Source organism: Sus scrofa, chromosome 13 (assembly GCF_000003025.6).
Source record: "Sus scrofa isolate TJ Tabasco breed Duroc chromosome 13, Sscrofa11.1, whole genome shotgun sequence".
NCBI classification, from domain to species: domain Eukaryota; kingdom Metazoa; phylum Chordata; class Mammalia; order Artiodactyla; family Suidae; genus Sus; species Sus scrofa.
Window position 1 is genome coordinate 94,282,319 of NC_010455.5, and position 14,767 is coordinate 94,297,085.

General features: G+C 40.4%; 1 protein-coding gene across 3 annotated transcripts in view; it reads left to right on the top strand.

The window, feature by feature from the left end:
* The window catches only part of ARHGEF26 (Rho guanine nucleotide exchange factor 26), a 141,068-nt gene extending 126,687 nt beyond the window's left edge, over positions 1 to 14,381 (top strand). For 2 of the 3 annotated variants that reach the window (XM_021069691.1, XM_021069690.1), the window contains 3 exons: positions 5,578 to 5,645; positions 6,649 to 6,753; positions 7,265 to 9,482. In XM_021069691.1, coding sequence (XP_020925350.1) covers positions 5,578 to 5,645; positions 6,649 to 6,753; positions 7,265 to 7,407 — 316 coding nt within the window. In that variant the 3' untranslated portion in view covers positions 7,408 to 9,482. Of the gene's footprint in view, positions 1 to 5,577; positions 5,646 to 6,648; positions 6,754 to 7,264 lie in introns of all 3 variants that reach the window. The other variant, XM_021069689.1, reaches the window with a different exon arrangement.

Below are 14,767 nucleotides of genomic sequence, written 5' to 3' on the forward strand. Positions count from 1 at the left end.
TTTCCTTGTTGAAGATCTTAAGTCCCTGTATTATTAATGAGACAATAGTCTGTGGAAAATGCAGAAGCTTACCCTTGATAAAAGGACAAAGGAAGAATGTTTTACTACTGTCACTTTTCCCTCTGGGCCTTTCAAGAGGAATGTTGGAGCGCAGGGCCCCCTTTGTCTGCCTTCATTAAATTGAAGCCCAGACAGCTGCAGCTGGCTGGGAGCGAGGCTGAAGCAAGTGGTGTCCTTGGCTTCCTGTGTCCATAGTGGAATTTGGATGGCATTTGGGTCCAGCCTGCGCAGTGACGAGACATCAGGACATCTTCAGCAATGAATGCATACTTTCTTCACCCATTGTATTTGGCTCTGGGATATCATTGCCTTAAACTGTAATCAAAGGTCCTCAAAATTTTCTTAAAATGAGCTAGACGCCTAATGGCTGTGGCTGGTTCCGTCAACCATTCTGGCAAGCTATTCCTGGGCCTCCTGATAAAGGGGCATTGTTTGCAGGCAGTCTTTTGCTCTCTTCCTGCTTCTGTTAATGATTTAATTAACAGGAAGTAAAGAGGATGGGATAAAATCATGTCTGACATATTCTTCTTGGAGAAAAATCCACATATAGAGATGACACTTTGTATGGAAAAAATTGTATTTTTTTCTTTGTTGAATCTAGAATCCATATCCAATAGTGATCTTCTACATTTGTATAGTGACCATCAAAATACTTCATCTTTTGTGATTCTTCATCACTGACCTCCAGTAAAACACAAGGTCAGGTGAGGGTGTGGGTCTTTTATCGAGTCAACAGGCAGTTGACCCCTTTAGGTTGAATTCCAGGCTTCTGGACCAGATTAGGTCTTCTGAGCTGTTTGCTAATGATAAAAAAGAAACAATTGATTTAACCATAGAACATGTTATAGAATCTAAATTTTAGAAGCTGTGGGGGTAGGGGAATTATTTTGCTTTGGTTGGATGATTTATATTAGTAAGTTGAGCTGGTGTCAAGTTTTATGAGGCTTTCTCGTACAGCCTTCAACGAGGATGGGTTTTCTTTCATGGATCAGTTTATTGAATTCATCTCATTGTATTGAATGTATGAGAAAATGAACCAAAAAACCATCTCTCCAATCCTCCTTAGGAAGGCTCAGGATTTTTTCCCCGAAGGCCATGGGTATAGGAGTTTCAAAAGGAAGCATAGGCTGTGAGAAGGAGCACAAAAGCTATTTGGTCAAATGCCTTTTGAAAAGGGAGAAAAGGAAGTTTAAACAGCACCTGAGGTTTCTTTCTCTGCTTGTCTTGAAAACCAGGGAGACCCCCTCCTCAGCAGTGAAGGCCTTAGTGGGCAGTGGGCATCTGTTCCCTTCTCTCTCATTTGCAGTCCTGCCTGTTTCAAAGCCTGCTTTCTGCTTTCTCAGTATGTATCAATCTTATCTAGCAAATGCCTTTGGTGTTCAGTGAGAAGTCCCACTTACCTGTATCTTCAACTCTTGTGCAATTAAGTTTAAAACTACTGTGCTTAATTAATTGTGGGAGGGGCAGGACAGGGTGCGTCATAGGCCAGCTCCTGAGCAGGGAACTGGAGATGCATCATTTCATGTCATGCACAGAGAAAGGACTGTGGCTCCAGATACTGATGTTAAAAGAATCTCTTCTCAGATCGACCTCCTTTTTCTCCTGGTCAGATGGGTTTATGTAGAGGCACCACCCCACTACATTACATGATGTTTTGGATTGTGTGTGCACTTGTCTTTTGCTCTGTCTGCTTCCTCATTGAGGGCTGTGAAGACCAAGAGACAATATTACCTGCTTTGTGACCCCAGCCTAGCAGCACAGGGCCCTTGCAGAGGGAGGGACTGAGTGAATGTTGGTTGAAGGAAAGAGGGGCCAGAAATTGACCGGCCCAGGTCCCCCTTAGCAGAGCCTTGCTGATTCTGTCACTTTGAGCAAAGAGAAATCACAATGAACTGGGCATCGGGTGGGTTGTGAATTTGTGTTGGTTCTCCTGTTGGCCTTGGGGAAAATAGCTGTCTGCACATGATCCCTGGACTTGAGATCTAAATTTAATAATGGGTATGTCTACGCCCTGAGTTTTCTTGTTCTTAGAATCCCATTTGATGTGGAGCGAGTCTCCTCCCTGCTTTAGAGATGCAGTGCTTTCTGCCTCCTGATGGGAGGGAGCTCCTTGGCACAGCTCTTGGAAGCCCTGGGTAATGTCGTGCAGCTTTGATGGCATCTTAGAGGGGGTGGGACCAATTCAGTTGAAATCATTTCAAGAAGTGGCTCCTTTCAGCGAGGCAACAAGGAGTGTCTTGTTCTGTCCTCTGGAGTCCCTGCGAAGGGTCACCGTGTCTAAGGGACGCCATTAGCATCCAGGCAGCATGCCATGGGAGGGAGAGATTTCATCTGGACTTCTGGAAACTGGCTGCAGGGTGAGGCTGCCTATGAAACTGGCCACTCAGTGTCAGAGACGGTCCAGGGCTGGGAGGTCTTAATGAAGGACTGCAGACAGCAAGGAGAACTGTGAAGATGCCACGGCCACGGCTATGTCCAGCATGTGTGGGTATGGCATGGAGAGACACAAATGGATCGTTTTAAGTTACTCTTGGCAAACAACTCTTTCATCCTTAAGATATTTAGTTTTTAATTGCTTTTGTATTTTGGAAATTCTGGTTGAGCCTGATTTTTTTTTTTAAAAAATAGATCTTACGCAACAAAGAGTGCTCAAAGATTTAAGTGTTTTCTTGGGATTATTTTAAAGGAGCTTGTGCTTTACTTGTTCCTTGTAAAACCGTCCTAAAGTCCTTTGTCCTGTATTTGAGACAAAGTTTTTAAAAGCAAGACATGTCATCAGTTTCTCTATAACCTGTGCCTGTTAGTACTTGACACATCAGCTCAATCAAGGCCCAGCCTCATTTTCTCCTTTTAAGTAAGTCTATCAGCAGGCTGCAGTTTCTACCTTTCCTGCCTTCCCTTGTTACTTTAGGAGCACCTGCTAGGGAGCACCACCTCTTTGATCCCCAGCCGCCTGGCTTATATTCTGACTTGACCACTTAGCAGTTTTACAGTGAGCAGGTGCTTAATACTTCAAACTTTAACTTTGTCCTCTGGAAAAAAAAAAAAAATGGAAATTGTAATGATAATATTTTCTGTTCAAGATTGTTGTAAAAATTAGATTAAATGGTACTTGTCAAACATAAAAAAGCACCATACCTTGCATATGTGTGATCCATTATACTATTTAGTACAAGACTCAATTCTTGGCCTTGGAAAGTTTATGGCCCAGAGAAGCAGACAAGTCAATAACAGACCGGGGTGGAGGAGGCGAGTGTGTGATGAGTGGTAATGATTTATTAGAGATCAGTGTTTACTGAGCTCCTGTATGTGCAGGCAGATAGGGAGATAAGGTGGTGAACCAAAAAGAGGTTCAGGAGGCCTACAGCTGCCCAATAGTGTGATAGAGCTGCATAGGGAGGGGTGTGGGAACAGGGTCATCAGAATGGGATGAGGACCATAGTATAGTGTGTGTTCACACAAAAGAGGAGGTCACCTGGAGGAGGTGAGGCTTATGGTTTCAACATTGAGTGGACGTATCAAACAAAAGAAGCCACGTACAAAAGTGGCCAGTGTTGTAGGATTCCATTTTCATAAAGGACAAGATGAGCAAAACTTGTCTGTATAATTGGAATCAGAGCAGTGGTTACCTTTGGGAGAGGCTTTTGATGGGAAAAGGAATTTCTTGGCACATCTGTATCTTGATCTGGGGGTGTGTGTATGTGGTGGTCCCTAAGTAAACCCTCATAGATCTGTACGCTCGTCAATGAAGCAATCTTTTTTTAACTCAGTGAATTTTTTTTTTTTTTTTTTTTTTTTTTTTTTGTCTTTTGTCTGTTGTTGTTGCTATTTCTTGGGCTGCTCTCGCGGCATATGGAGGTTCCCAGGCTAGGGGTCCAATCGGAGCTGTAGACACCGGCCTACGCCAGAGCCACAGCAACGTGGGATCCGAGCCGCGTCTGCAACCTACACCACAGCTCACGGCAACGCTGGATCGTTAACCCACTGAGCAAGGGCAGGGACCGAACCCGCAACCTCATGGTTCCTAGTCGGATTCGCCAACCACTGCGCCATGACGGGAACTCCGAATTTTATTACGTTTGTACAACTATCATCACAACTCAATTTTATAGCGGGCTTTTTTTTTTTTTGGTTGCCCCATGGCATATAGAGCTCCTGGGCCAGGGATCAGATCTGAGCCCCAGCTGTGACAATGCCAGATCCTTAATCCACCTGTGCTTCTCAGTGCTCCCAAGATGCTGCCGATCCCATTGCGCCACAGCGGGAGCTCCAGTAAAGCAATCTTAAATAGTGATAATGAGTGGATGTATCTTGGTAAAAACAGAGGGAAGGTCGTACTTGAAAATTAGAGGAACAAATAGGTGTGCAACAGCGTGAGTGTTCTGGACTATGAGACCTCTGCCTGGATAGGACGATGGAGAGTTGAGCCTGACTGGCGGCGGGTGGGGGCGGGGCGGATTTTATTCAACGAAGAGAAATCAAAGATGAAATGACAGAAGCATCTTTTAGGTACAGGCAGTTTTAGGAGAAAAAATTTTTTTTTCTACTTTTTTTTTTTTCTTCAAGTCCCAGGCATGAGCATCCCTTCTTGAGAAGGTAGAGTGAGCGGTGTAGTAGAAACTGACCTTGGTTTGGATCAGTTACCTTGAAACTTCCATGTAGTTTCTTCACCCCTCAGACAAGCTTTAGGGAAGCTTACAGGAGATAAGGGATGTCAAGTGCTGTATCTGCCATGTAGTTATGGGTTTAATAAATGCTTCTTAAAAGATTTAAGCAGTGTTTATATGGGCGGTTTATTTAATCACACTCCTAATACTTGACTTTCCAAATCGAAAACTCGAGGTTACTGTATTACAGAGAAGTGCTTGCTTATCTGAAATCTTTGATCCTTTGGTTAAATAATTATTCTGTTTCATGTAATTATAGCTTAATATTATATAAAAAGTCTTGGTAGTTTTTTTTTTTTTTTTTTAAACTGTAAATCTTGTTTGGCTGTACTCACTAAACCTTTTTAAGCATTTGAAAACAAAGAATTCCTATTAGATGAATATTTGGCAGAATTACCTGTATGAGGAATGAAACAACTTTAAATATGTCAGTTTTCTCATTTATTCAGAAATGGCTTGTGTGTTGGGGGGGAGAGAGCAGTGGAAGTAGAGAGACTGATGTACTAGGATTTATGTGTGTGAATTTTACTTTTTTTGAAGTGTTAAACATCAGATTGTGAGCGTACTAAATATTTTAAAGTTTTAATGTGTTGGTGTAATCGGCTCTTTATTAAATGTGAAACTGTCATATGAGAAATTCTACTCAATCACAGGCCAAATTCCTTCCGAATCTTTTGACAGTGACTTGCAGGTGGCCTCATTTCCCAGATTATCATTTTAAGTATCTCTTACCCTTATTTTGAAGGCCAGCTGCTTACTTCTCTAGGAATGCCTTTGCATCCTAGAACATACTTGATTCTGCGTCTAAGCACCTTTGAATTTCTCAACTGAGTATGCTGTCTGTATTTAGGAGTGAGCGAGCCCGCTGGATAACCGCCCTGGGACACAGCAGCGGGAAGCAGCCTCCGGACCGAACCTGTAAGTACTTGGAGGGCTGTCTGCTCTGGAATGTGGAGGGGTCTGCCCCCTGCTGGTCGTTGGCTTATTAATGGTTAACCAGCACTGTACCTGCTTTGTGAGTTGCCTCTATCACTTCCTTCCTTCTGCCCCACATCAGCACTGGGTGCTCCCTGTTTTGGAAGTCAAGGGATCTGAATTCAAAGCCAAGGTGCAATTCTTTGCTGTGTAAATGAGGCAGATCACTGCATTTATAGCCTTTCTGAGCCTCTTAAATCATCTGCAAGTCAAATCCTCATTCTGTACTACACGGGATTATGATAGTGAGGATTAAGTTCAGTTTACATTGAAAGCCTTATTGTACTGTCCTTAAATTTCTATCTGTTGTTAATGGGCAATAGAAGCATGTTTAAACCTTCTTTATACAGACAGTATGAATTTAAGCTGAAATGTATTATTAACTCTAAAGAAAATTACCTTTCCTTTTGACTTTATTGAGCATGGGGGTCGGGGCGGGGGCACGGGCACTCTATTTTCTTTTGGTTGGAGCTCCTTTTATTTCTAAACTTCTTTGGCAGCCTTCACATGCTGCTGAAGGTGGGTCGGGGAGCACCCCTGGATGAAAGCCAGGGGAACTGGCTATATGGTGGATTTTATCCTCAGTTGCATGGCCTTGGCACCTTACCTAATGTCTTGCCTCAGTTTCCCCAGTGACAGTGGCTGTTTCCAGCTCTGTTGTGTGATCTGTCTCATGACTTCTTATCAAGGTTATATTTGAGGGTATTCATGGATGTTATAAAGGCCTCTCTCCATTCATTTCTAGGCTTCTAAAATTCTAAAGCTCTTAGCCAAGTAAGGGAGTTCCTGGAAAAGATTTTCTGCTTCTTCTTAGAAGCCTACTCTTTTCCTCCCTGTGTGGGCTCTGAATTGGACAGAAAAACCAAGTGAATGTAAAGTATTGATTTGTATCTGATTTGCTTTCCCACTGCTACTGAAAGTTCATTATGTCCCCTCCCCCTCTCAGCACTGACCCAGGTGGAAATCATTAGATCATTTACTGCCAAGCAGCCCGATGAACTCTCCCTGCAGGTGGCAGATGTGGTCCTCATTTATCAACGTGTTGGTGATGGTGAGTGTGAGTGTTCCTAGGGGGTGCGGGTGGTCCAGCGCCCAGGGTCTCCTTTTGTCCCCAGTGCTCATATTCCCCAGCCCTTTGGTTTTCTTGTATGCACCTGCCTCTCCTTTATCTGCACCTTACTGCTTCTACATGTTTAATAGGATGCAGTCATGTGGTTCATTATTCAAAGGGACCTATGACAAAGTTTTCCTTCCTTAAAAGTAATCATTTTCTTGCTACTCCAGGCAGCATTCCATTCTGCAGCTCAGCCCAAACTCACATACTCTCTCAGCCACCTCACTTCAGGGCCTCTGATCTTTTTTGGCCCCTGGTATGCCACTGATTGCCTCTTGAGGCCTTTCCCTCTGTTCCACCTCTCTTCTCACCTGGTACCATCCGTGGTACCCAACCTGGGCAGATGCTGCCTCTGAAATGTGCTCATATCTTCCTCCCTTGGAGCCGAACACAGGCAAGATTCATCCAAATACTTGGCACCCCACAAGGACTCTGCTCTTCTTTGCAGGCTGGTATGAAGGGGAAAGACTGCGAGATGGAGAAAGGGGCTGGTTTCCCATGGAGTGTGCCAAGGAGATAACATGTCAAGCTACCATTGATAAGAATGTGGAGAGAATGGGACGTTTGCTGGGACTGGAGACCAATGTGTAGCCTCTCCAATGGTATTTTGTTACTGCAAGATTTGCACTACATCATGGTGGGCTGGTTGTTCAGGGCTGGTTTTGTTGTTCATTTTGACACAGCCTATTTAATTAAAAGAATGAAAACACTTGCCTTTAAGCTTGCCAGATGGTCCTGTTCTCTCAGGAGAACACCTACTGGATACAGTTAGTTCACGAAGCTCAGTTTGTGCACAGCGATCCTTTTGCAAACCTCAGTAGGTAAACAGAAGAGCTGAGCATTCCACTTCAGGGAGCAGGCAGCCTCAGCTATTCCTATAGTTTTATCAAGTTCTGGCATAAAAAAAAAAAACTATGTAAGATGCTATATCCTCTACCCTCACTTAACCAAGAATGTATACTATCCCTGTTTAAACATCTCCTTCATATGGTTCTTTCAGTATTCACAAGGTTTTATGTCTTTAAGGAGTGCCCACTTTTGTAGATATTTTTCCTGTCTCTTTATATTTTAGATCTGATTCGAATGCTCTCTTGATTTCAAAAGGAACTGGTAGAGTTCTGAAGCTGAGCTCAGCTTTTCTAAACCTCTTCCCAAGAAAGGGAAATTGACACTTGAATTTTTGCCACTGCTTTCCTCATCTGAAGGGAAGTAAGGAGGCTTAAAGATTTTTTTTTTTAACCATCTCACCCAATTTTGGTCTTAGATAAGTATAGCCTAATAAACCATAAGCTACTCTAACAACAGAGACTTTAGATGGTTCCAATATGTGAGAAAATCCTGAATATAGGACAGGGGTCCTACTTTTTTTTTAAAATATCCCCCAATAAGCTGATAAACTGACGTGAGGCTGCTTTGCCTTCAATATTATGTAAGGTTTTTGACTGTTTCCAAAAGGAAATTGGCTGAAACACACTTTTAACAACCTCAAGGAAGATAAAATTAGACCTTAAAAGGTATCAAGAAGCCAATCTGGTACTTCATTGAAGCATAACCATAAATTGACCTTAATAGGAACTCATTTGCACTAAAGGATTTGAAGTCTCTCTTAACTGTGGGTGTCTGCAGAACTTGCTTTTTTCCACAAGTGCAAGGAGAGAGAAAAGCCATTGTCATGTCCATTTCATAAAGAAGGAAAGAGGGTTTGGAAGATGGAGGGGGAGGAGTGATTTTTACAGGCAGCTATGTTCCCTCTCTACTCCATTCTCTTCCATAGAGGGGTAAAACCCGGCACAGGGACATCATTCAAGCACTCAGATCCATGTGTGACATGTCCCAGCTATCATCTGCCAACCAGTACCCAATCCTGAGTAATGTTGCAGAAACCCAGTGTAGAAGGTGAGTGTGTCAGCTCACATGCTGTGTCCTGTCATGGCAGCAGTGAGCCCAGCGGTGGACACCTGTGGCTGTCTTGCCCCCCTGCACCATCACACCCCCCCGCCCCCCCACCGCCCCAGTTGCTCTCCTTTGCTAGTGCACATGTCTCTGGATATAAAGACGTGCCAGGTTCTGAGCTCCTTGAGGTCTGAGCCAATCTGTCAGTGAACAGCAGTAGACACAGCAAGCGAGGTCTCGGGGTTGGTAAAACAAGAAATCTGTCTCCTCTTTGATGGTGTAGACTTTTTGGAGGAGAGACTAATATCTATAATCTAATGTGATGTTTTCATTTAGGGCGGAAGGTAAATGTGTTGCTTGCCAAGAGACCATTCCTTATTATTTTTGCTGACACCCTATTGAAACTGAAAAGCAACTATATAAATCCTGTGAATTTATCAGTAGAGATGTTGAACAGTTTTGGAATATGTGCATCTTATAAATCAAAGCCTGTTTAGCAAGCAGGTTAATACTGTTATGAGATAAAGCATTGTTTTATGGCAGGTATTATCACATTCACAATATTTTAGTTCAGACATGAATTGTCGTTTTTACATGATACAGTATTTTTTAAAATCCAGTTCAGTGTCTGAGTAGTTTCTCTGAATTGTACAATGACTTCATTCAGTGACCTGTGGAGTATAAACATACTCATTTTTGTCCCAATGATTTGAGACTGCTTGTTCACTTTTGGCAAAATATGTGAATTTATAAAGATTTTGTATATACTTGTTCTTTTGTGTGAATGTGATTTAATTTACTGTAGGATGTGTAATAAGTACATACTATGCTGAATTTTTGGCCCAATCAGAGTTCTACTCAAAAGGTTATCTGTAGCTAACACTGAAGGGTAGCTGAGCTTTCTTCTTTGAATACGTGTGGGCCTCAGCTGCCCTAGAAGGTAGGAGCATTTTTAAGAGCTGGGCCATGCTGATTTTTCTCATAGTTTCCACAAAACTACGTGACTGAATAGCTTATATCAAATAGTTTATAGTTTCTTAACAGCTTCTGACACCCTGAGTACACTTTATCACTCATTTTGGCCACCCAATGTCTGAGCCTTTATGCTCGGAACACTTCACCACCTTGTGCATCTTGGGAGACAAAGAGCGACTCCATATTATTTTCTTTTCCTGCATAAAACTTTTACAAACTGAGTGGCTTAAAACAACACAATCTTTTATGATCTCACAGTTCTGTGGTTAGAAGTCCAGGATGGCTTGGCTGGGTTCTCTGCTTAGATTTTCAAACAGCTGAAAAAATCTAAGTGTTGGCTTGACTGCTTTCAGGCTCATATTTGTTATTCACAGAGTTCCACTCCTTGTACTTGGAGGACTAAGGCCCTGTCCCTTGCCGGTGCTGCTGGGAAGGGAGTGGGAGAGTGCTCACAGCCCCCAGTGGCTGGAATTCTCTGCCACGTGGCTCCTTCCATCTTCAAGGCAGCAGTGGCATGTTCAATCTTTCTTACACTGGGAGTCTCTCATTCCATTTTATGCTACCAACTGGAGAAGACTGCTTTTAAAGAAGGCATGTAATTACACTAGACTCACACAATAATCTCCTTTATGAACTCACAGCCAACTGATTTGGGACCATAAGTGGATCTGCAAAATTCCTACAATCAGACACAATACCAAGGAAGTAGACCACAGGGATTATGCTAGAATTCTGCCTATCACACTCTCTATAAAACCTTAAAATGCTGGTCTTCCAGCATTCTTGGCAGCTAAAATACAGGATGTGATACATAAATCAAAGGCGTATTTGTTGAATTTCCACTTAAGGTGGTGATGGCAGAGGACAGAGGTGGGGAGTGGCATCTCTGAAGTAAAGGATGCATCCTCCCCTGTGCAGAGGGTCCATCCTCCATTCCAAATCACTGCTGCATTTCCCTGGACTCTGCAGTGTGAATCACACAGGTCAGTTGAAGTGCCTATCATCATCTGTTTTGTTGTGGGTTTGGTCCCCAAAGGGCTTAGTCTGTGGAGTGAGGAAATGAACCTGGAGGACCCCGGGCTTCTAGAATACTGAGGTCCTGACAAGAGGAAACAAAACCTCTCTCTAGAAGAAGCTACCAGCATCTTAGTTCTCAATATTCCAAAAAAAACCAAACCAAACAAAAAGCATTCTCAAAGTCTCAGCAACAAAACCGAGATGCAGCATCTAGCTACAGAAAAAACACAAAAACAGATAAACTCAGAGGGGCTCTAGCTAGGAGCATCATTAGAGAGAATAAAATACAACTTCTGTATTTAAGAAAATAAAGCCAAACTTTAAAATGCAACACAATTATATATTCTCCCAATAATACAGTATCAATATAAACAAAATTGGCAGAAATATAATTAAGCTGTAAGGCATGCATGAGATTTTAAACATACCTTTCTCATTTGATAGGAAAAAAGTGTGGAAGTAGATAAAGATCATTGAAAATGCACAAGATCTCAACAAGAGTAACATGATAAGCTTATATAGGACCTGCTGCAGCAATTTCAGCATATACCTTTTTTTCAAGCACATGTAGAATATTTACATTTGACTATTTCCTGGGTCGTAAAACAAGTTTCAACATTAAAGTGTGAAGTCTCCAATTACAACTTAAGTTCAAAATCAATAGCAAAAATTAAGAAATACCCATTTATTTGGAAACTGTGACCTAAATGTAAGTAAGAAGCAAAACTATAAAACTTCTATAATACAGGAGACAATCTAGGTGATCTTGAGTTTGCGAGATAAATACACCAAAAACATAATCAATGAAGAAAAAACTAAGTTGAACCTCATTAAGACAGGCGAATCAGAAGATAATCCAGAGTAGGAGGAAATCTTGCAAAATACAACTGATAAAGGGTTGACATCCAAAATACACAAAGAACTCAAAATTCAATAAATTAGAAAACAATGCAACTAGAAAAGATGGGCAAAAATCTGAAAAACTCACCAACTACAGATGAGAAATGAGCATATGAAAAGATGCTCAAGACCACACATCATTAGGGAATTGTAAAATTAAAACAGTTACCACTTCATACCTATTAGGGTGGCTAACATCCAAAACCCTGACTACACCAAATGCTGGTTAGGATGTGAAGGAAGAAGAATTTGCATTCATTGCTGGTGGGAATGCAAAAGCCACCAGGAGGACAGTATTGCAGTTTCTTAGAGAACGAAACACTATCATTCGATCCAACAATCACACTTGATATTTACCCGAATGAGTTGAAAAACTATGTCCACACATCTATACACAAATTTTTCTATTAGCTTTATTCATAATGGCCAAATATGAAGATAACCTTCAGTAGATGAAAGGGTAAATAAATACATCCAATGAAATATTAACCAGCAGTAAAAGAAATGAACTCTCAAGCCATGAAAAGACATGAACTTTAAATGCATTATTACTAAATAAAAGTTGCCAATGTGAAAAGGCTATATACTTTGCATGACTCCAACTATATAATATTCTGGGAAAGGTAAAACTACAGAGCCAGTAAAAAGGTCAGTGGTTGCCAGGGATTAAAGGGAGAGGAAAGGAGGACTACATTCACATAGAGAACTTTTTTCAGGACAGTGAAAGTATTATGAGCTCATCCACTGTAACAAATGTACCAAGATGTTAAAAACAGAGGAATCTTGGCGGGGGTACAGGGGGATATGGGAATTATGAAGAAGGAACAACAGAACATTTGTGTAAATATAATAGACTATCCTTGAGTTTTTAAAATGTTAGGTGGCTGAATGACACATTTGTTGTCTGAAACGGTCCTCGATGAATGTCAAGTAGTTGGGAAAACCAAAATATTTGGGAAAAACTAAATGGTCTTAACATATACTTGAAGTGTCAAAATGTTGATACTTGTTGACTGTGATAAGCTATACCTACCTGTATACTGTAATCCATAGAGCAAGCAAAAGACCCAAAAACTTTACAAAGAGACAAAGTAAAATTGAATACTAAAAAAGTTTTCAGGTAACTAACCCATAAAAAGGCAGAAAAAGGGAAGCAGAGGAATGGAAAATAAAGGAACAAAAAATAGCATACATAAAATGCAAGTGATTGAGATATATAAATTAAGACAGATATTATTGACAGTAGATTTTAAAAGTGACCTTACTGTATGCCATCAACTTTTGGCACATTTCAAATGTAATTAAATAGGTAAATGTGAGATGAATGGAAAAATGTAACATCAAGAAACTGCCAATCAAAAAGAAAGCTGGAAGAGCTACACTAAATAAAGTGGACTTAAGAGCAAAGAAAATCACCAGAACAACAACAAAAAAAACACTATAAACAATAAAGGGGTCAATCTCTGAAGAAAAAACAACCTGAAATGTGTATGTACCAAATAATAGAGCTTCAAAATACATGAAGCAAAAACTAATAAACTGAAAGGAAAAAAAAACCAGCCATATCCACCATATAGTGGGTAAAGGTATAGAATAGAACATTATTATCAAAAAATGGGAACTGACTGACATTTATTTAGAGAACACTCCACCCAGCAACAGAAGATTATACTTTCTTTTCACAAAGATATGTAATATTCACCAAGGCAGATCACATTCTGGGTCATAAACCTACAAATTTCTAAGAAGTGAAATTATACAAAGTATGTTTTTCAACCACCATAAAAAAATCAAACTAGAAATGAATAACAGACAACAGGGAAATCTCCAAACACCTGGAAATTAATGACACTCAATCTGTGGATTAAAGAGGTGAGTTTATAAAGAATAAAAAATACATTGACATGAGAATATATCAAAACATGTAGGATGCAGCTCAAGCAGTACTTAGAAAGGAATTTATGGTATGCAACACTTGGAAATCTAAGCTCCCACCCCAAGAAACTAGAAATGAAGAACAGAGGCAGAGATTCTCATACTAAGCTAAGTAAATCAGAAAAACAGATACCATACTATATTCAATGTCCAGAATGTTGAAATCTAAAATGATACAAATGAACCTATCTGCAAAACAGAAATAATCACAGACTTGGACAAGAAACTTGGGGTTGCCAAGGGGGAGGGGGCTGGAGGAGAGGTGGAGTGGTAGGTTAGTGTTAGGAGATGTAGCCTATTAGATATAGGATGGATAAACAACAAGGTCCTAGTGTATAGCAAAAGGAACTGTATTCAGTATCCTATGATAAATCATAATGGAAAATATTTTTTAAAAATGTGTGTGTAAAACTGAATCACTTGGCTGTGAAGCAGAAATTAAAACACTGTAAACCAATGTTTTAAAAACAACAAAAAAGAATAAATCCAAAGAAGCAGAAGGGAGGACATAAAGTGTACAGAAAACAATGAAAGTGATAATAGAAAAATCAGTGAAACAAATAATTCTTTGAAAAAATGAATACAACTGATATATCTTGTAGCAAGACTGACCAAAAAGGAGAGTCAATGTCAAGAAGGAAAGAGTCCATGTTAGATTCCACAGATATTAAAAGGATAAGAGGATATTCAAGCAACTTGATAGAAATTTGACAACTTAAATGGGCCAATTCCTTGAAAACTACAAACTTAGATAAAATGGGCTAATTCATTGAAAACCACACACTCCAAAAATGCTAGATAATCTTGTAACTACTATTAAATAAACCGAATTTGTAACTTTAAAAATTCTGGGAAAAGAAAAATTCAGATGCACATGGTTTCACTGGAGAATTCTTTCATTTAAATTAACACCAATTCTACATAATCTCTTCCAAAAACTAGATGCGAAAGGCAACACTTTCCAACTCATTTTATGAGGCCAGCATTACCTCACAAAAGGAAAACTATAGACTGATATCCCTCATGAACAAAGGCAAAAATCTTAAAATACCAGCAATACATAAATTCATACCCAGCCATATATAGAAAGACTTACAATTGCAACCAAGTGGGGTTTATTCTAGCAATGCAAGACTAGTTCAATATTTGAAAACCTGACGATATGATCAACTATTTTAAGAGACAGAAGGAAAAACCACATGATAGTATCAACTGATGTAAAATGACTATT